The sequence below is a fragment of the Giraffa tippelskirchi genome, chromosome 3, assembly GCF_054371585.1.
Source record: "Giraffa tippelskirchi isolate mGirTip1 chromosome 3, T2T-mGirTip1v1.2.pri, whole genome shotgun sequence".
Taxonomy (NCBI): Eukaryota; Metazoa; Chordata; class Mammalia; order Artiodactyla; family Giraffidae; genus Giraffa; species Giraffa tippelskirchi.
Window position 1 is genome coordinate 52,826,330 of NC_137277.1, and position 21,359 is coordinate 52,847,688.

At 38.9% G+C, this 21,359-nt stretch overlaps 1 protein-coding gene across 15 annotated transcripts in view; it reads left to right on the forward strand.

The window, feature by feature from the left end:
• Positions 1-21,359, forward strand: part of TRIM37 (tripartite motif containing 37) — a 163,197-nt gene that overhangs the window by 58,086 nt on the left and 83,752 nt on the right. For all 15 annotated transcript variants that reach the window (XR_014080740.1, XM_081585198.1, XM_081585201.1 and 12 more), the window contains 4 exons: positions 7,528-7,707; positions 14,148-14,262; positions 15,230-15,448; positions 19,848-19,984. Coding sequence is in view for 14 of the 15 variants with exons in the window: in XM_081585198.1 (XP_081441324.1) it covers positions 7,528-7,707; positions 14,148-14,262; positions 15,230-15,448; positions 19,848-19,984 (651 nt within the window). In the remaining variant the exon portion in view is untranslated. The remainder of the gene's footprint in view (positions 1-7,527; positions 7,708-14,147; positions 14,263-15,229; positions 15,449-19,847; positions 19,985-21,359) is intronic.

A 21,359-nucleotide genomic window follows, 5' to 3' on the forward strand; every position in this document is an offset into this window, starting at 1 on the left:
GTCAATCCTCTCAAAACCCTGACTTTGCTTTATCAACTATTGTTGCCCGACTTTTTTATGACCCTGTGGATTGTAGCCCGCCATGCTCCTCTGTGCATGCAATTTTCCAGGCAAGAATACTAGAGGGGATTGTCGTTTCCTTCGCCAGTGCTTTATTAACTAAATTTATGTAATATTCTAAATCCTTTGTTGTCATTTCAACAATCTTCACAGTATCTTTACCTGGAGTAGGTTGTGTCTCAAGAAACCTTTTTTTTCTCTCATTTGTAGAAAGTAGCTTGTCATCCATTAAAGTTTTATGGAGATTGTAGCAGTTCAGTCACATCTTCAGGCTCTACTTCTGATTCTAATTCTCTTGCTGCTTCTGCCATATCTGCAGTTGCTTCCTCCACTGAGATCTTCAACCCCTTAAAGTTGTTTGTGAGGTTTGGAGTCAAGTTCTTTCAAAGTCCTCTTAATGTTGATTTTCCATCTTCTTCCCACAAATCATGAATGGTCTTTTTGGCATCTAGAATGGTTAATCCTTTCCAGGTTTTCAATTTACTTTGCCTGGATCCATCAGAGCAATTACTACAGCAGTTATTGCCTTATGAAATGTATTTCTTAATTAATAAGAGTTGAAAGTCAAAATTACTCCTTATCTGTGGGCTGCAGAATGGATGTGTGTGAGCAGGCCTGAAAGCAACATTAATTTTGTGCATCTCCATCAGAGCTCTTGGGAGGCCAGGTGCATTGTCAATGAGCAGTAATACTTTGCAAAATTTTTTTTTCCAGAGCAGTAAATGTCAACAGTGGGCTTAAAATATTCAGTTAACCACAGGTAAAGAGATGGGTTGTCCTCAGGCTTTGTTCTTTTTATAGAGCAAAGGTAGAGTAAGTTTAGCATAGTTCTTAAGGGCTCTAGGGTTTTCAGAATGGTAAATGAGCATTAGCTTCAACTTAAAGTCACCAGCTACATTAGCTCCTGACAAAACTCAGCCTGTCCTTGGATGCTTTGAAGCCAGACATTACTTCTGGATAGACATACTTCTGCAGCTTCTATACCAGCTTGCGCTTTTATGTTATGAAGACAGCTTCATTCCTTCAATCTTAGGAACCCGCCTCTGGTAGCTTTAAACTTCTTTTCTACTGCTTCTTCGTCTCTCTCAGCCTTTGTGGAATTGAGAGTTAGGACCTTGCTGTGGATTAAGCTTTGGCTTTAGGGGAATGTTGTAGCCTGTTTGTTCTTCTGTCTGGACCACTAAAACTTTCTCCATGTCATCAGTGATACTGTTTAGCTTTTTAAATTGTGTGTTCACTGGAGTAACACTTATACCTTCCTTTAAGAATTTTTCCTTTGCATTCATAGCTTGCTAACTGTTTGACACAAGTGGCCTAACTTTCAGCCTTTCTTGGCTTTCAACATGTCTCCCTCACTAACCTTAATCATTTCTAGCTTTTGATTTAAAGTTAGACATGTGAGAGTTTTTCTTTCACTTGAGCACTTAAAGGCCATTAATTTGTCTAATTTCAGTATTATTATGTCTCAGGAATAGGGAGGCCTAAGAGAAGGAAAGAAATTAGGGAGGAGGGGCAGGGAAGACAGATGTTGGTAGGTAAAGCAGTCAGAACACAAACGTTTATCAGTTAAGTTTATCCTTGGATATGGTTTGTGGCACCCCAAAACAATTACATCAGAGGTCACTGGTCATAGATCATGAGTACAGATATAACGATAATAATGTAAAAGTTTGAAAGATTGTGAGGATTACAAACTGTGACATAGGCATGAAGTGACTAAATGCTGTTGGAAAAGTGGAGCCAAATAGACTTGCTTGATGCAAGGTTGCCACAAACCTTCAATGTGTAACAGTGTTATACTTCTGAAGTACAAAAAAACCAAAAGCACAAGAAAACAAGGTGTGTCTGTACCTGTGTTTCTTACCTTCCTAAGATTCTCCTCTTGCTGATAGGTAGATTTTGTGACATTTCTGTTGGTTTTGGTGCTGGTTTCATTTTGGATGCTTTTATTGTTGATACATATACTTCAGAAACTTAAAGTTTGCATTATAAGTAGTAGTAATATTATCAGTGATAATGAAATACAATCATTCAGGAATCTAAAGTTAAAGACTAGAATTGTGTATTTGCTAGATATTATCTGGATACCTTAATGAGAATGTTCTGTTTGGATAAAAACAGACATCTTATCATTGGGTGTTTTTTTCTGTTTTTTTGGTTGTGCTATGCAGCATGTGCTGCTGCACTCAATATGCCAGCAAATGTGGAAAACTCAGCAGTGGCCACAGGACTGGAAAAGGTCAGTTTGCATTCCAATCCCAAAGAAGGGCAATGCCAAAGAATGCTCAAACTACTGCATAATTGTCCCCATCTCACATGCTAGCAAAGTAATGCTCAAAATTCTCCACGCCAGGCTTCAGTAGTATGTGAACTGTGAACTTCCAGATGTTTAAGCTGGATTTAGAAAAGGCAGAGGAACCATAGATCAACTTGCTAACATCCATTGGATCATCGAAAAAGCGAGAGAGTTCCAGAAAAACATCTACTTCTGCTTTATCGACTATGCCAAAGCCTTTGACTGTGTGGATCACAACAAACTGCAAAATTCTGAAAGAGATGGGAATACAAGAGCACCTGACTGGCCTCCTGAGAAATCTGTATACAGGTCAAGAAGCAACAGTTAGAACCAGACAGGGAACAACAATGGTTCCAAATTGGGAAAAGAGTATGTCAAGGCTGTATATTGTCACACTGCTTGTTTAACTTATATGCAGAGTACATCATAAGGAATGCTGGGCTGGATGAAGCATGAGCTGGAATCAAGATGGCCAGGAGAAATATCAGTAACCTCAGATAAAGATATGACACCACCCTTACGGCAGAAAGCGAAGAAGAACTAAAGAGCCTCTTGATGAAAGTGACAGAGGAGAGTGAAAAAGTTGGCTTAAAACTCTGGTCCCATCACTTCATGGCAAATAGATGGGAAACAATTGAAACAGAGACTTTATTTTTTGGGGCTCCAAAATCACTGCAGATAGTTACTGCAGCCATGAAATTAAAAGATGCTTGCTCCTTGGAAGAAAGGCTATGACCAACCTAGACCACATATTAAAAAGCAGAGACATTACTTTGCCGACAGAGGTCCGTCTAGTCAGAGCTATGGTTTTTCCAGTAGTCATGTATGGATGTGAGTGTCAGACTGAGTGCCAAAGACTTGATGCTTTTGAGCTATTGTTGGAGAAAACTCTTGAGAGTCTCTTGGACTGCAAGGAAATCCAACCAGTCCATCCTAAAGAAATCAGTCCTGAATATTCACTGGAAGGACTGATGCTGCAGCTGAAATTCCAGTAGTTTGGCCACCTGATGTGAAGAATTGACTCACTGGAAAACACCCTGATGCTGGGAAAGATTGAAGGCAGAAGGAGAAGGGAATGACAGAGGATGAGATGGTTGAATGGCATCACTGACTCAATGGACATGAGTTTGAGTAGGCTCTGGGAGTTGGTGATGGACAGGGAAGCCTGGCGTGCTGCAGTCCATGGGGTCTCAAAGAGTCGGACACAACTGAGCGACTGAACTGACTAACTGATGCAGCATGTAGGGTCTTAGTTCCCCGACTAGGGATTGAACTTGCTCCCTCATCAGTGAAAGTGCAGAGTCCTCGCCCTTGGACCACCAGGAATTTCCCTTATCTGTTAATTTTAACAGTTCAGAAAGCCTAGAGAAAAGTTTTGAATACTTTTTAAATTAATTATTGAAACATCATTCAATTATGGGATTGAGAGTTTAGCAGTGAGGTAGTTTAACTGTCAGAATATGAAGTAAAAATATAAATCATTGTGTTTTCTAGTAGATTTTAATAAAACCTGGGACACTACAGAATTACATTGATAATTTCGTTGTATGTAAATATCTCTCTCCCTGTATGTGTTAGCATAAACCTTGTCTTGGCTTCAGAGGAAATTTGCACGTGAGTGACACCCTCAAGTTGGCTCTTAACAGTATTTAGTGAGCTGACTTGTTTTAGAGAAGGAAATTTCTTTGAGTTGCTTAAGAAAAGAGTAGAACTTTCCCTTGGGGAGTAATACTAATGAGACTAAAATTTTAAGTTAATGATTGTTCAGTTCATTCAGACTTTCAGTTTGATAAAAGAAAGGAATTTAAGTTGAAATATTCAAATTTGTGGTTTTAGTTTTATCTGAGATTAGGGTTGAGTTGCTTTATAAATAATTTAGCTTGGATTAATTGCTGTATTTAGTAGAAACATAGGTGTATATCTGTCATAATTGTACAGAATGAATGCAAGGACTTCCTTGGTGATCCAGTGGCCAAGACTCTGCTGCCATGCAGGGGACCCAGATTCAATCCCTGGTTCTCTGCTAAGTCACTTCAGTCGTGTCTGACTCTGTGTGACCCCATAGACGGCAGCCCACCTGGCTCCCCCGTCCCTGGGATTCTCCAGGCAAGAACACAGGAGTGGGTTGCCATTTCCTTCTCCAATGGATGAAGGTGAAAAATGAAAGTGAAGTCGCTCAGTCGTGTCCGACTCTTAGCGACCCCATGGACGGAAAATCCTCCATCTATGGGGTTTTCCAGGCAAGAGTACTGGAGTGGGGTGCCATTGCCTTCTCCATAATAGATCCTACATGCTGCAACTAAAACCTGGCTCAGCCAAATAAATAACTTTTTTTTTTTAAAAAAGGGAGAACTAATGTGGATAAAAGAATGATCTTTTTTCAAATACTATATGCTCTTTTACATAAGAAACTGATTTTTCAACAATTGTTTTATATTGATTTTAAACTTAGCATCTGTCTTGATCCTAGATACATTTAACCATGAATGTCTTTCTCCCTAGATTGTCAGTATTCTTGGTTGTTTCTCTATGAATTTTGAGGTTTTAACTACTCATTTTTAAAATAGAAGTAAATTTTAGTTTTTGAGATGAAATTTATATATAAAGCATTTTTAAATACACAATTCAGTGGAAATTAGTGCGTTTCCAGTGTTATATAGTCACCACCTCTCTCTAATTTCTCAATGTTTTCATCATCTCAGAACACCTTGTACTCATCCTTTCCTTCTCTCAATCCTAGATATTTACTGTTCTCTGTGTATTTGCCTATTCTGGATATTTCGTATAAAAGTTCATACAATTTGGGATCTTTTATATTTGGTGTCTATTTAATTATTATTAGCATAGTGTTTTCAGGGTTCACCCAGTGTTGAAGCATCAAAACTTCATTCTTTTATATGGTTGAACAATATTCCATGGTATGTATATACCTCAATTTGTTTATCCACTGATCTGTTGATGGACACATGGATTGTTTCCATCTTTTGGCTATTAATGAGTAATCCTGCTATAAATATTTCATGTACAAGTTTTTATATGGGCATAGGTTTTCATTTCTTTTGAATATACACCAATAGTGGAATTACTAGGTTATATGGTAATTCAGTGTTTTTAACATTTTGAGGAATTGCCAAACTGTTTTCTACAGTGGCTGCATTATTCCCCATTTATAGATTATATTTTATAGCCATCCTAGTGAATTTTAAATGGTATCTCATTGTGATTTTGACCTGCGTTTCCTTAATGACTAGTGAGATTGAGCATCTTTTCATGTTTTGTTTCTCTTTTTTTCCATTTGAATATATTCTTTGGAGAAAGGATAAATGTCCATTCAAGTTTATTGTTCATTTTTAAATTAGGTTGCTTGTCTCTTAATTGCTGAATTCCAAGAATTCTCCATATATTTTTACACTAAATCCTTATCAGACATGTGATTTGAAAACTTTCTTCCATTCTGTGAGTTGTCTTTTCAGTTTCTCGATAATGTCCTCTGATGCACAAAAATTTTAAATTTTTGTGAAGTCTAAGTTACCTATTTCTTGCTCACGCTTTGGAGTCAGGTCTCTGAATCCATTGCCACATTCGAATTCATGAATATTTACCCCTGTATTTTCTTCGAAGCGTTTTATAATTTTAGCCCTCGTATTTGGGTCATTGATCAATTTGGAGTTCATTTTTGTGTATGAAATTAGAAAGTTGTATATGAAATATATATATAAAATTTGCATGTAGATTTCTTAGTGCCATTTGTTATTTTGTTGTTATTGTTTTTGGTTTTGGGAGGGTCGTTTGTTTTGTTTTTTGGCTTCCCTACACAGTTTTTGGGATCCCAGTTCCCTGGCCAGGGACTGAACCCGGGCACACACAGTGAAAGCCTGGAGTCCCAACCACTGGACCACCAAGGAAATCCCTCAGCACCATTTGTTGAGGAAGCTTTCCTTTCCCTATTGAATCATCTTGGAGCCTTTGTAAGATATCATTTGAACATAGGTATTGGGGTTTATTTTTAGACATTTATGGCACCCCTTGTTGGTGAGAGCTGGCCACACAACTGCAGTATCTAGACAGACAAAATATCACAGCTTTTGCATTAGTTTGTGCCATCAATCTATTAATAATACACTATGAGAGATACTAATATAAAAATCATTTGACAGTACTTACGTACAGTTGACCACTGAACAATGCAGGGGTTAGGGTTACCAGCCCTCCACAGAGTCAAAAATCTGCATGTAACTTTTAATTGGTCCTTCCTTTCCTGGGTTCCTCTTTATCCATGGTTCCACATTCTCGGGTTCGAACAACCACAGGTTGTATAGTGCTAGTGCTATAGTATTTACTATTAAAAAAATTCACATTTAAGTGGACCAGTACAGTTCAAACCTGTGTTGTTCGCGGATCAACTGTGTTTACATTCATTTGTAGGTAAAGAACTAAGTTTTTCGTTTGCCCTTTGCAAGCCAAAATAGCAGACTAAGGTATTGGGTTTTTGTTTTAAAAGTTTATCTCCACCAAAAAGGAGAAGCTTTATGGCTACTGTTGGATGTTCCTTCTGATGATCTTTTTTTTCACTTTTCGTTCTTGCAGTAACAGTACTTTGTGAGTAAAAATGAGTTTGCAGACTTGAAAGTTTTATACTATTTAAGATATGGAAGTCTAAATGTACTGGCGTTCACACTGTATACTTATTTTCTACTAGAAAATTTTATAGGCTTGAGTTTTTGAATGCACAGTTAATTTATGATAAATTGAATTAGAAAAATATAGTATTCAAATTTTATTATTTATTTTAAAACTGTATTGTGGTACATCTCAAAGAAAGTGGTAGAATATTGTGAGGAAACAGTAGGTATTGGCTATACGGAAAAATACATAGTGTTGCTAAATGTGTAACTTCGAAAGTACTGTTTTATACAAAATTTATTCATTTTCTAAGGTGGTATTTTATACCTGCTATAATGGTAAACACTTTTAAAGAGGGGAAAAGGACCTAGTGCCAATTATGTTGTCATAATTCCATTCATAATACTGTTGTCACGATCCTTTCTGAAAGACATGTAGCTGTATATATCAGTAAGTTTCTTCTTAGGTACTTAATGACCTTGATGTTTTTATGTCTTTTATTCTTGCTTTAGTAACTCTATATATTAATAGTCTGTTTTCAATTTTAGATATGAATATCGTGTAGAGATGGTTCATCAATCCTGCAATGATCCTACCAAAAATATCATTCGAGAATTTGCATCTGACTTTGAAGTTGGAGAATGCTGGGGTTATAATAGATTTTTCCGTTTGGACTTACTTGCAAATGAAGGATACTTGAATCGACAGAATGATACAGTGATTTTAAGGTAATAGGAAGCATTTGTATTTTGGCATGTATCACAGGGAATAATGTCATCAGAACTTTAAAGTCTTCACTTAACAAAGATGAATATTGAAATCTATACTAACTGTAACCCTTTTATGTTCTTACCCATTTAATTTCAGAAGTCCTGTGTGGTCAGTGAATAAGCTAGTGAGAAATGTGTGTGACATTTAGTTAGTAATTCCATAAAAAGTGGGCTTTCCCGGTGGCTCAGCAGTTGTTGTGGTCCTTTAATGGACCAGAACTCGGGGGTACAGAGTCGACCGATAAGAAAGTAAAAGAAGGAAGAAAAGAGGCTGATATTCCCTGGTTAACACAGTATGCCAATATAACTCTAGGACAAAGAGCTAGCACCATCTACATAGGCTCAGGGCACCCTCTTGAAGAGGTCTTGAAAGCCCGGGCAAATAAGTAGACATGGTGGACACCTGTGCTCCGTGGAAGCAGCCTGAAAGGGAGCGAGAGAGAGAGCGTGAGAGAGAGAGAGAGAATGAGGAAAGACATGGGGACCAGTGCTCTGGTGGAACAAAGGCGTTTATTCAACATATTGTGGGCATATATATACTCTCTTACAAGATAGCCCTTTTTAGCAGAGATAGGGATCAAAAATCTAACAAGTCATCTAGAAAGCCGGAGGCTAGAATTATTCTCTAGAGAGGGGGTTGTAAAAGTAACTTTACATATCAGAAAGGAGGAGACTTGTAAATGGCTGCTGTTCACCGGATGGAATTTTCATACGAATGAGATACATGAATTTCTATTATCCCCGAAAGCTGGCTTGCCAGCTCTCTGGCACCTGTATTCAGGTGCTGTTAAGGAACATAGAATTCATGCAAGACTGAAAACAGCACACAGGAAGCCTCCTGTTAAATGTATCCTGACAAGCGGTAAAGAATCTGCCTGTAATGCAGGAGACCAGGGTTCAGTCCCTGGGTCGGAAAGATCCCCAGGAGGAGGACATGGCAAGCCACTCTAGTATTCTTGCCTGGAGAATCCCATCCACTGAGGAGCCTGGCAGCCTACAGTCCATAGGGTCGCAGAGTCGAACATGTCTGAAATAACGGAGCTTGCTCGCTCTCCATAAACAGTAAACTACTGTTTCCAATAAGCTTGGTAATGTCCCATTTATCTGTTGAAATTCTAGCAGCCTCACCATTTGGAAATTCAAGAATAGCATGAGATCAAGTAATTTTTTTTTCCCCCACTGGAAATTGTATATTATATTTGGATGGCTGGCTTTGTAAGCTTAGTTTCACAAAAACATTTTCAGTTTCTTCTAGATAATAGCAAATTAAAAGTAAGGGAATACAGACGAAAATTGATGAAAATAAGCTAAGAGTTGGTAGTTGATGTGTCATTTATAATAAAGGACAGAACATAAGCAGTGACTGTAGAATTACAACAGCCCTGTTTAATATTGGGGTACCTTTATAATTCAGTTTTGGGGCATCATTACACCCTGTTTTAATTTGGTGATCAAAATGAGAGCTCGAGTAGTAAAAAAAAGAAATTGAAATATGTTTTGAACAGAGGTTTCAGAGTGTTGAACAGTTTAAGTTTCCATCAAATAATTTTAAAAGCTCTTTTTTCCTTAAAAGAGATTTAATATGTTCTTAAATTTTATCTATTTTGATTTCTTTTCCTTGAGCATGCTGGATGAGTTGCTATTATATCACCCTTTACTATTATGTGTTCTTCGTAACTTTTCTGAAAGAATAAGAAAATGAAAAAAGGATTGCATTTTGAATGTAGAAAAGAATTCATTTTTTGTCATCTTTTCTTTGGGGAGATTAGTTTACTACCATTGTATAACTTTTAGGTTCTCTTATTCACCAAAAGGAGTAATTTGTTGCTGTTTCATAATTTAACCAGAAAGACTGCCCAATTACTCAAATATCAATTTTACCAGCCTCCAAAACAGCTGTTATTTATGGCCTTAGAAGGCAATGGCACCCCACTCCAGTACTCTTGCCTGGAAAATCCCATGGACAGAGGAGCCTGGTAGGATGCAGTCCATGGGGTCGCTAAGAGTCGGACATGACTGAGCGACTTCACTTCCACTTTTCCCTTTCATACATTGGAGAAGGAAATGGCAACCCACTCCAGTGTTCTTGCCTGGAGAATCCTAGGGATGGCGGAGCCTGGTGGGCTGCCATCTGTGGGGTCACACAGAGTCAGACATGACTGAAGCGACTTACCAGCAGCAGCAGCATAGCAATAGATTCTTGATGTGATGTTTAATTATCATTAATTCAGCAACTTTTCCTGAGTCTATGCCTGACACTAGGGCAGTATATGTATATTAATATATATACTCATACATATATTAATATTTATTTTAAAATTTTATATAATTTTTTATACAAATTTATTTGTATTTATTTATATATAAATTTATATAATTTTAATATATTTTAAATATAATTTTATTATAATAAAATTAATATTTATTTTTGGTCTTAGTTATGGCACGTAGGATCTTCATTGCACTAGGCAGGCTTTTTCTCTAGTTGTGGCATGCAAGCTCCAGAGTCCAAGGGCCCTGTAGTTTGTGGCACGCGGGCTCTCTTGGTGCGGCAGCTGGGCTCAGTAGTTGTGCTGCTTCGTAGCCCTGCAGCATCTTAATTCCCTGACCAGGAATTGAACCCTCATCCCCTGCATTGGAAGGTGAATTCAGTTGAAGCAGAGAAAAGAAGAGAAGCTAAAGGCAAAGGAGAAAAGGAAAGATGTACCTATTTGAATGCAGAGTTCCAAAGAATAGCACGGAAAGATAAGAAACCCTTACTCAGCGATCAATGCAAAGAAATAGAGGAAGACAATAGAATGGGAAAGACCAGAGATCTCTTCAAGAAAATTAGAGATACCAAGGGAACATTTCATGCAAAGATGGGCTCAATAAAGGACAGAAATGGTATGAACCTAATAGAAGCAGAAGACATTAAGAAGAGGTGGCAAGAATACACAGAAGAACTGTACAAAAAAGATCTTCACAACCCAGATAACCACGATGGTGTGATCACTCACCTAGAGCCAGATATCCTGGAGTGTGAAGTCAAATGGGCCTTAGGAAGCATCACTACGAACACAGCTAGTGGAGGTGATGGAATTCCAGCTGAGCTATTTAAAATCCTGAAAGACGATGCTGTGAAAGTGCTGCACTCAATATGCCAGCAAATGTGGAAAACTCAGCAGTGGCCACAGGACTGGAAAAGGTCAGTTTTCATTCCAATCCCAAAGAAAGGCAGTGCCAAAGAATGTTCAAACTACCGCACAGTTGCACTCATCTCACTCACTAGTAAAGTAATGCTCAAAATTCTCCAAGCGAGGCTTCAACAGTATGTGAACCGTGAACATCCATATGTTCAAGCTGTATTTAGAAAAAGCAGAGGAACCAGAGATCAACTTGCCAACATCCGTTGGATCATGGAAAAAGCAAGAGAGTTCCAGAAAAACATCTATTTCTGCTTTATTGACTATGCCAAAGCCTTTGACTGTGTGGATCACAACAAACTGTGGAAAATTCTTAAAGAAATAGGAATACCAGACCACCTGACCTGCCTCTTAAGAAATCTGTATGCAGGTCAAGAAGCAACAGTTAGAACCGGACATGGAGCAACAGACTGGTTCCAGATCGGGAAAGAAATACGTCAAGATTGTGTATTGTCACCTTGCTTACTTAACTTATATGCGGAGTATATCATGTGAAATGCTGGGCTAGATGAAGCACAAGATGGAATCAAGATTTCCGGGAGAAGTATCAATAACCTCAGATATGCCGATGACACTACTCTTATGGCAGAAAGCGAAGAAGAACTAAAGAGCCTCTTGATGAAAGTGAAAGAGGAGAGCGAAAGAGGTGGCTTAAAGCTCAACATTCAGAAAACTAAGATCATGTCATCCGGTCCCGTCACTTCATGACAAATAGATGGGAAACAATGGAAACAGTAAGAGACTTTATTTTTTTTGCTCCAAAATCACTGCAGATGGTGACTGTAGCCATGCAATTAAAAGACACTTGCTCTTTAGAGGAAAAGGTATAACCAACCTAGACAGCATATTAAAAGGCAGAGACATTACTTTGCTGACAGAGGTCCATCTACTCAAAGCTATGGTTTTTCCAGTAGTCATGTATGGATGTGAGATTTGGACTATAAAGAGAGCTGAGAGCTGAAGAATTGATGCTTTTGAACTGAGGTGTTAGAGAAGACTCTTGAGAGTCCCTTGGACTACAAGGAGATCCAACCAATCCATCCTAAAGGAAATCAGTCCTGAAGATTCATTGCAAGGACTGATGCTGAAGCTGAAACTCCAATACTTTGGCCACCTGATTCGAAGAACTGACTCCTTGGAAAAGACCCTGATGCTGGGAAAGATTGAAGGCAGGAGGAGAAGGGGATGACAGAGAATGCGATGGTTGGATGGCATCACCAGCTCGATAGACATGAGTTTAATTTAAATAAGCTCCAGGCATTGGTGATAGACAGGGAAGCCTGGCGTGCTGCAGTCCATGGGGTTACAAGGAGTTGGACAGGACTGAGTGACTGAACTGAACTGAACCCCTGCTTTGGAAGGTGAATTCTCCACCATTGTGCCTCCAGCAAAGTCCCTGGGCTAATTATTAGGAATGAAATTAATCTGTTGCCTGGTTTTAGTCCTTTGGAAACTCAAGATGAAATGGGCAGGTTAAAAACAGTTGTTATGCCGTAATAGCAGTATATATAAATTGCTGTTGGTTCGTGGAGAGAGGGCTTTTCATTATGGCATATAACATTTATATATTTAATGAGGGCTTGTTCAAAATTTAAAACCTTAATATAAGATTCTGATGGAATTTTATATTTGTTTATTAGAAAGTTTTTTAAGTCTGTGCTATATATGGAAATTCGTTTATTAAAAAAGATAGTTAAGGAATTTTACCTGCTGCTTGCTTTTATTTTAATGGCACAGATACTAAAACTAATATGCAGGGTTAGTCAGTTCCATTAGTCATTTAAAGATAACACATTTCAGATAGTCTCACCAATGTCCAACCTATGTATGCTGTCTGGCAGTATCCACTTAGAATAGTGGTTGAGTGAATCATCTCTACCCTTTGATGCATGAGTATCCTTAACTAAAAATAGTTATTTGCTGCAGATAGCTGTTAGGTGGTCAGTAGATTCCTATACTAGCTCTAAAATCCTAGAAAAAACGGAATGGTAGTTCACATAAGGGTGGCGAGACTAGAAGAGGAATTTTGTGTGTGTGCTCGTTCATGTCCAGCCCTTTGTGACTCCGTGGACTGTAGCCCACCAGGCTCCTCTGTTCATGGAATTTTCCAGGCAAGAATACTGGAGAAAGTTGCCATTTCCTACTCAGGGGATCTTCCTGTCTCCTGCATAGGCAGGCAAATTCTTTTCCACTGAGCCGCTTAGGAAGTCCAGAGGGGGATTTGTAAGCTTCCAAACTAGCCTTGCTTCCTGTGGCTTTTCCTTTCTTCAGAAACATCTTTATGCATTACTGTAAATTTTTTTCACTCTAAATGGAGTCTTGTTTAACTAACAAAGTAGGTGTGGGGTTTTAAGTTTTTTTGCTTTAAAAAGTGTTAGTTTTTTTACAGTACAGATAACTCTGAAGAGATCAAGATCCTGTTTTAAAAAATCCAATTTTATGCTCTAATTCATAGAGATAGTTGTATTTTTCCCTAACCCTAACTTTTTTTTACTAACGAGTAGGAAATATGGGAACATGAGATGGAAGAAGGAATGAAAAAGGACAGTGCCTGAAACAAACTTTGCTTGTTTTGCTAGGGTCTGACATAGGCAAGAAAGGAGAATGAAGCATTAGCTATCTCCTTCCTGCATAGTATGATCCTCTTCCCAGCATATGATCAACAGTGTATTTGAGGTAGATTCTTATAGTAAATGTATTTTAAGTAGGTTAGTTTAGAAGCTTAACCATGATGTGTAATGTTACTTCTTTAGAAAAATAGTTTGAATTTAGCAACTGACTTAGATAAAAATTTTCAGAACCATATGTCATTATAATTGTGGACTGCATGTATAAACGGCAAGTACCAGGAGCTCTGAGTTCTGAATTTTGGCCTCATTTGTGTACTCAGTGCTCAGTCACGTCCAACTCTTTACAACCTCATGGACTGTGGTCTGCCAAGCTCCTCTGTCCATCTGATTTCCCAGGCAAGAATACTGGAGTGGGTTGCCATCTCCTTCTCCAGGAGATTTTCCTGACCCAAGGATTGAACCCACATTTCCTGCTTCTTCTGCATTAGCAGGAGAATTTTTTTACCACTGCACCACATAGGAAGATCTTGGCCTCATAATCAAATAAATTTAAAATTGTAGAATTTAATAGTTACGGTTTTAAGGCTTGGTTGGTAATATTTTACTGTTTGGATTAGTTTTCACGTGCAGCTATTCTTTTAAGGTTTCAGGTTCGTTCACCAACTTTCTTTCAAAAATGCCGGGACCAGCATTGGTATATCACTCAGTTGGAAGCTGCACAAACTAGCTATATCCAACAGATAAATAACCTTAAAGAGGTAAGCAAAAAAACATATTTTAGGTTTTGTGTTACATATTGTCTTTTAGGCCTGTTAAATTTGCAATTAGAGTTTGAATATTATTGGTGTTTGTAACTTTGTAGATAAATCCACTTGTTCTTTATTCTCATTACCTTTGAGTCTCATTCTGGGCTGTCCAGTTCAATAGCCACTAGCACATGTGGTTGTCTAGACTTAAAAATTCAGTTCCTTCATTGTACTGCTGCTGCTGCTAAGTCTCTTCAGTCGTGTCCGACTCTGTGCAACCCTATAGATGGCAGCCCACCAGGCTCCCCTGTCCCTGGGATTCTCCAGGCAAGAACGCTGGACTAGCTAGCTTGTATTGGGAATCGCAATACAGAACATTTCCTTTATTGCATAAGATTGTATTGCAGTGCTGCTCTAGTTTGAGGCAGTCTCTTGTGTTTCTCTCAGTGACTTGTGTATTTCTCTTCCCCGACAATTAAATGTTGCCCATCTCGAATTCTCACTGTTGTTGAACTGAGTGCTGGGGACAATCAGTTAATGAACTTTTATTTTACGATGGTAAACTAAATTATGTGGGGAATGTTTCTTTCTGCCAGTGGATGTTGGGATGGCGTGAGAAATTTGAAGTGCTGGGAGTGGCTTAATATACGAGGGAGAAAACGACTATTTTAAAAAATTCTCATGTCAAGTATACTATCTAAAACGCCTATATTTACGATGTGGTTTGCTAATTGTATGTGTAGCATGGGTTATAGATGAGAAGAAAGATGAGAATAAATTGGGAAGTTTTTCTTTGAATAGATTTTTCTAAAAGCAGAAGTCAAGTAGGTATGAGATAGATGGTTTGAGAACTATTTTTATGAATATCTGGGTATGTGGGGAGTTTTTTTTTTGTGTGTGTGTGTTTTTTTTGCTTGAAACAATTTTACTAGTGACAGACTGCTTATGACTTGTGTTTGTGTTGTTCTTTTTTTAAAAGAGACTTACTATTGAGTTGTCTCGAACTCAGAAATCAAGAGATTTGTCTCTGCCAGATAATCATCTTAGCCCCCAAAATGATGACACTCCTGAGACACGAGCTAAGAAGTCTGGATCATGTGCTGAAGTGCTTCTGCAGGATGGTCCTACGACAGCTTCTGTACGAGAGGTCAAGGAGGATGAGGAGGATGAGGAGAAGATTCAGAATGAAGATTATCATGTAATAATTAGACCTGCTTTAGATTCATTTCATGTTTGAAAAGAGAAATAATATCATAGTTTTCAGCATATGATGTAAGGGAAGCAGTGTGCCAAAAATCTTGTCCATTTATGTTTTCGTTACTATTGTATGCCCTGTTGTGACTATTAATATATCAGAAGTTGAATCAAAAGTGTTTCAAGTTCCTAAAAATTGATTTATTATAGGAAACTGTACAGTCTACAAAAGAAACTGTGGTATACATTCTAGAAGCTGTGTAAGTTGTAGATTTTAAAAATGTGTCTTACTTCCATTCACTGAATCTAGTTGAAGTACCTTATCATTGCATATGTAGGTAGGATGATTTAGGATTTGGGAAGTAGCCAGGTTTTGTCCCAGCTGAACTACAGCTAGAATGAGATTTCAAGAAGTGGTCCTTAGAGAAATAGAGAGATAAGCCCTTTTTGTTATATTTGTTTAAGATGGGCCCTGAGTGTAGCAGTGCATGCCTGGGACCTTTTGAAGGCTGTCACCATTATCTTCATTACCTCCACCACAGTTTGGCCCCAGGGAAAAAACAGGGAGAGAACACAGCCCCACCCATCAACAGAAAATTGGATTGAAGATTTACTGAGCATGGCTCCACCCATTAGAACAAGACCCAGTTTCCTCTTCAGTCAGTCTCTCCCATCAGGAAGTTTCCATAAGCCTCTTATCCTTCTCCATCAGAGGACAGACAGACTGAAATCACAGCAAACTAACCAATCTGATCACATGGACCACAGCCTTGTCTAACTCAATGAAACTTTTGAGCCATGCCTTGTAGTGCCACCCAAGATGGATGGGTCATGGTGGAGAGTTCTGACAAAGTGTGGTCCACTGGAGAAGGGAATAGCAAACCACTTCAGTATTCTTGCCTTGAGAATCCCATGAACAGTATGAAAGGGCAAAAAGATAGGACACTGAAAGATGAACTCCTCAGGTCGGTAGGTGCCCAATATGCTCCTGGATATCAGTGGAGAAATAGCTCCAGAAAGAATGAAGAGACAGAGCCAAAGCAAAAACAACACCCAGTCGTGGATGTGACTGGTGATGGAAGTAAAGTCCGATGCTGTAAAGAGCAGTATTGCATAGGAACCAGGAATGTTAGTTCCATGAATCAAGGCAAATTGAAAGTGGTCAAATAGGAGATGGCAAGAGTGAACATTGACATTTTAGAACTCAGCAAACTAAAATGGACTGCAATGGGTGAATTTAACTCAGATGACCATTATATCTACTGCTGTGGGCAAGAATCCCTTAGAAGAAATGGACTAGCCCTCATGGTCAACAAAAGAGTCCGACATGCAGTACTTGGAAGCAATCTTAAAAATGACAGAATGATCTCTGCTTGTTTCCAAGGCAAACCATTCAGTATCACAGTAATCCAAGTCTGTGCCCCAACCAGTAATGCTGAAGAAGCTGAAATTGAGTGGTTTTATGAAGACTTACAAGACCTTCTGAAACTAAAACCAAAAAAGATGTCCTTTTCATTATCGGAGATAGGAATGCAAAAGTAGGAAGTCAAGAGATACCTGGAGTAACAGGCAAATTTGGCCTTGTAGTACAGGATGAAGCAGGGCAATTGCTAACAAGAGTTTTGTCAAGAAAACGCACTGGTCATAGCTAACACCCTCTTCCAACAACACAAGAGAAGACTCTACACATGGACATCACCAAATGGTCAATACCGAAATCAGATTGATTATATTCTTTGCAGCCAAAGATGGAGAAGCTCTATACAGACAGCAAAAACAAGACCGGGAGCTGACTCTGGCTCAGATCATGAACTCCTTATTGCCAAATTCAGACTTAAATTGAAGAAAGTAGGGAAAACCACTATACCATTCAGGCATGACCTAAATCAAATCCCTTAAGTAGAAGTGAGAAATAGCTTTCAAGGGATTAGATCTGATAGAGTGCCTGAAGAACTATGGATGGAGGTTCATGACATTGTACAAGAGGTAGGGATCAAGACCATCCCCAAGAAAAAAAAAATGCAAAAAGGCAAAATGGTTGTCTGAGGAGGCCTTACAAATAGCTGAGAAAAGAAGAGAAGCGAAACGCAAGGGAGAAAAGGAAAGATATATCAATTTGAATTCAGAGTTCCAAAGAATAGCAAGGAGAGATAAAAAAGCCTTCTCAATGATCAGTGCCAAGAAAGAGAGGAAAACAGTAGGATGGGAAAGACTAGAGATGTCTTCAAGAAAAAAAATCCCAAGGCACATTTCATATAAAGATAGGGACACTAAAGGACAGAAATGGTATGGACCTAACAGAAGCAGAAGATATTAAGAAGAGGTGGCAAGAATACACAGAAGAACTGTACAAAAAAGATCTTCATGACCCAGATAATCAGGATGGTATGATCATTCACCTAGAGCCAGACATCCTGGAGTGTGAAGTCAAGTAGGCCTTAGGAAGCATCACTACGAACAAAGCTAATGGAGGTGATGGAGTTCCAGTTGAGCTATTTCACTTCCTAAAAGATGATGTTGTGAAAGTGCTGCACTCAGTATGCCAGCAAATTTGGAAAACTGAGCAGTGGCCACAGGACTCAAAAACATTAGTTTTCATTCCAATCCCAAAGAAAGGCAGTGCCAAAGAATGCTCAAACTACCGCACAGTTGCACTCATCTCACAACGCTAGTAGAGTAATACTCAAAATTCTCCAAGCTAGGCTTCAACAGTATGTGAACAGTGAACTTCCAGATGTTCAGACTGGATTTAGAAAAGGCAGAGGAACCAGAGAACAAATTGCCAACATCTGTTGGATCATTGAAAAAGCAAGAGAGTTCTAGAAAAACATCTAATTCTGCTTTATTGACTATGCCAAAGCTTTTGACTGTGGATCAGAACAAACTTTGGAAAAAAATTCCTCAAGAGATGGGAATACCAGACCACCTGACCTGCCTCTTGAGAAACCTGTATGCAGATTAGGAAGCAACTGTTAGAACTGGACATGGAAGAAGAGACTGGTTCCAAATTGGGAAAGGAGTATGTCGAGGCTGTATATTGTCACCCTGCTTATTTAACTTATATGCAGAGTACATCATGAGAAACGCTGGGCAGGAGGAAGCACAAGCTGGAATCAAGATTGCCGGGAGAAATATCAATAACCTCAGATATGCGGATGACACCACCCTTATGGCAGAAAGTGAAGAAGAACTAAAGAGCCTCTTGATGAAAGTGAAAGAGGAGAGTGAAAAAGTTGGCTTAAAGCTCAACATTCAGAAAACTAAGATCATGGCATCTGGTCCCATCACTTCATGGCAGATAGATGGGCAAACAGTGGAAACAGTGGCTGACTTTATTTTTCTGGGCTCCAAGATCACTGCAGGTGGTGACTGCAGCCATGAAATTAAAAGACGCTTACTCCTTTGAAGGAAAGTTATGACCAACCTAGACAGCATATTAAAAAGCAGAGACATTACTTTGTCAACAAAGGTCCATCTAGTCAAGGCTATGGTTTTTCCGGTGGTCATGTATGAATGTGAATGTTGGACTATAAAGAAAGCTGAGCACCGAAGAATTGATGCTTTTGAACTGTGGTGTTGGAGAAGACTCTTGAGAGTCCTTTGGACTGCAAGGAGATCCAACCAGTCCATCCTAAAGGAGATCAGTCCTGGATGTTCATTGGAAGGACTGATGTTGAAGCTGAAACTCCAATACTTTGGCCACCTGATGCGAAGAACTGACTCATTTGAAAAGACCCTGATGCTGGGAAAGATTGAGGGCAGGAGAAGAAGGGGACGACAGAGGATGAGATGGCCCGATGGCATCATGGACTCAATGGACATGGGTTTGGGTGGACTCAGGGAATTGGTGATGGACAGGGAGGCCTGGCCTGCTGCAGCTCATGGGGTCGTAAAGAGTCGGACACGACTGAGCGACTGAAGTGAACTGAACTGAGGTGTTGGAATGGAGAACTCAGGTGTAGCAGTTAACCTTTGATAGAATGAGTTAAAGGAAGGATAGAGTTTGTAGGTAGGGCAGCTGAAAGTTGGAGGCATTTATGCTAACTAGCCATAGGCAGTATGTTTTTCTGTATAGAAAGGTGACAGGGTTTTATAATCACTTTGAGGATAATAGAGGTTATATAGACCTTGAGGAGTGATGATTTGAAATGTTATTCTGTGAGGAAGTTGGCGTGGACTGTATGAAGCATTTCTAGTCAGTTTGGAAGCATTTCCAGTCTTCTGCAATCAGCAGAAATAACTTATTGGTGGTCCCAGGTAATGTGGTTGTGTGATTTATCTCTACAGGGCTCAGCAGTGTAGGCCCAGGAGCAGAGAATTCTGATGAGTACCTTATTTGGTGCTTAGTCCATTCTGAGTGAAAACATTTGAGATAGAAATCTTGTTTCTTTGCCTTAATCTAGCATGAGCTTTCAGATGGAGATCTGGATCTGGATCTTGTTGGTGAAGATGAAGCAAATCACCTCGATGGCAGCAGTTCTTCTGCCAGTTCCACAGCAACAAGTAACACAGAAGAAAATGACATTGATGAAGAAACGATGTGAGTGTCTCACATTAACTACCACTATAAATCGTCTAAGTGATAATTATTAGAAGCAGTGTAGTTAAGTTAGGCCTAAAACTGGGTGGTGGCTCAGACGGTAAAGCGTCTGCCTACAATGCAGTAGACCTGGGTTCAATCCCTGGGTCGGGAAGATCCCCTCGAGAAGGAAATGGCAACCCACTCCAATATTCTTGCCTGGAAAATCGCATGGAGAGAGGAACCTGGCAGGCTACCGTCCATGGGGTCGCAAAGAATCGGACGTGACTGAACGACTTCTCTTTCTTTCTTTCTTTCTTTTTTTCCCTAAAACTGGGGATATTAAGCATTTCTTTCCCTTGATTTACCCTATCTTATATAAATGAAGGAAGAAAGAATGAGTTCCCTCCCTCTCATCTCTGGGATCCAAACAGAGTTTTAGTTGTAGCTTTAACTTTTAATTTTGTGGTTACTTCATATTTAAGAAATGTTGCAAAAATAGTAACAGATTAATTCCCCAGATGTTAATGTTTTGCTTTGTTATGTTTCTCTCTTTTCTCTCTCCACATAAAATTTTTTGCGAGACATTTGAGATAAAGTAATTATAGTTCTCATTGTATTAACTCCTCAAAATAGACCTTTTGCACTTAAAGTTCCCTCTTTAGAGTACTTGGCAAATTGTCTAAAAGGGTTAGTTAAAATGTGAAGCCTGTAAGTTACCAAATCAGAAATCATTATTAGTGATATTTTTAAACATATAAAATAACTTATTAATTTGAACTAACATGAAAAGATGTTTAAGATGGTGATTCTATGAAGTGGCATCACCTTGATAAATAGCTTAAATATATGGTTCTACCTGAATTAATTCCTTTGACTGTTAGGTCTCTGGACTCTTTTCAGGATAGTTTTGAGGGCAATTGTATTTTCCATTAAGCTTGATTCACAGCCTTTCATTATGTTGACTTTTAAAAAAGAAATATTTATTTATTTGGCTCTGCTGACTCTCTTAGTTATGGCACTCAGGATCTTAGATCTTTGTTGTAGCATGCAGGACCCTTAGTTGTGGCAGGATCTTTAGTTCAGGCATGCAAACTCTTTGCAGCATGTGGCATCTAGCTCCCTGATCAATAATTGAGCCCAGGTCCCCGTATTGGAAGTGCAGAGTACTAATTGCCGGACCACCAGGGAAGTCCCCTAGATTGACTTTTAATGTTTTTTCCACTAGAAAGTGTTTGATTATGTTCTCTTTATTTGCATGCATCTACATTAATAGCTTGATACAAAGTATATTGTATAACTCATAGAAATAGCACAGTTAAGCTAATTTGAACATCTGTACTGTGCTCAGTTACTTTAGTTGTGTCTTTGCGACCCCATGGACTGCAGTCCACCA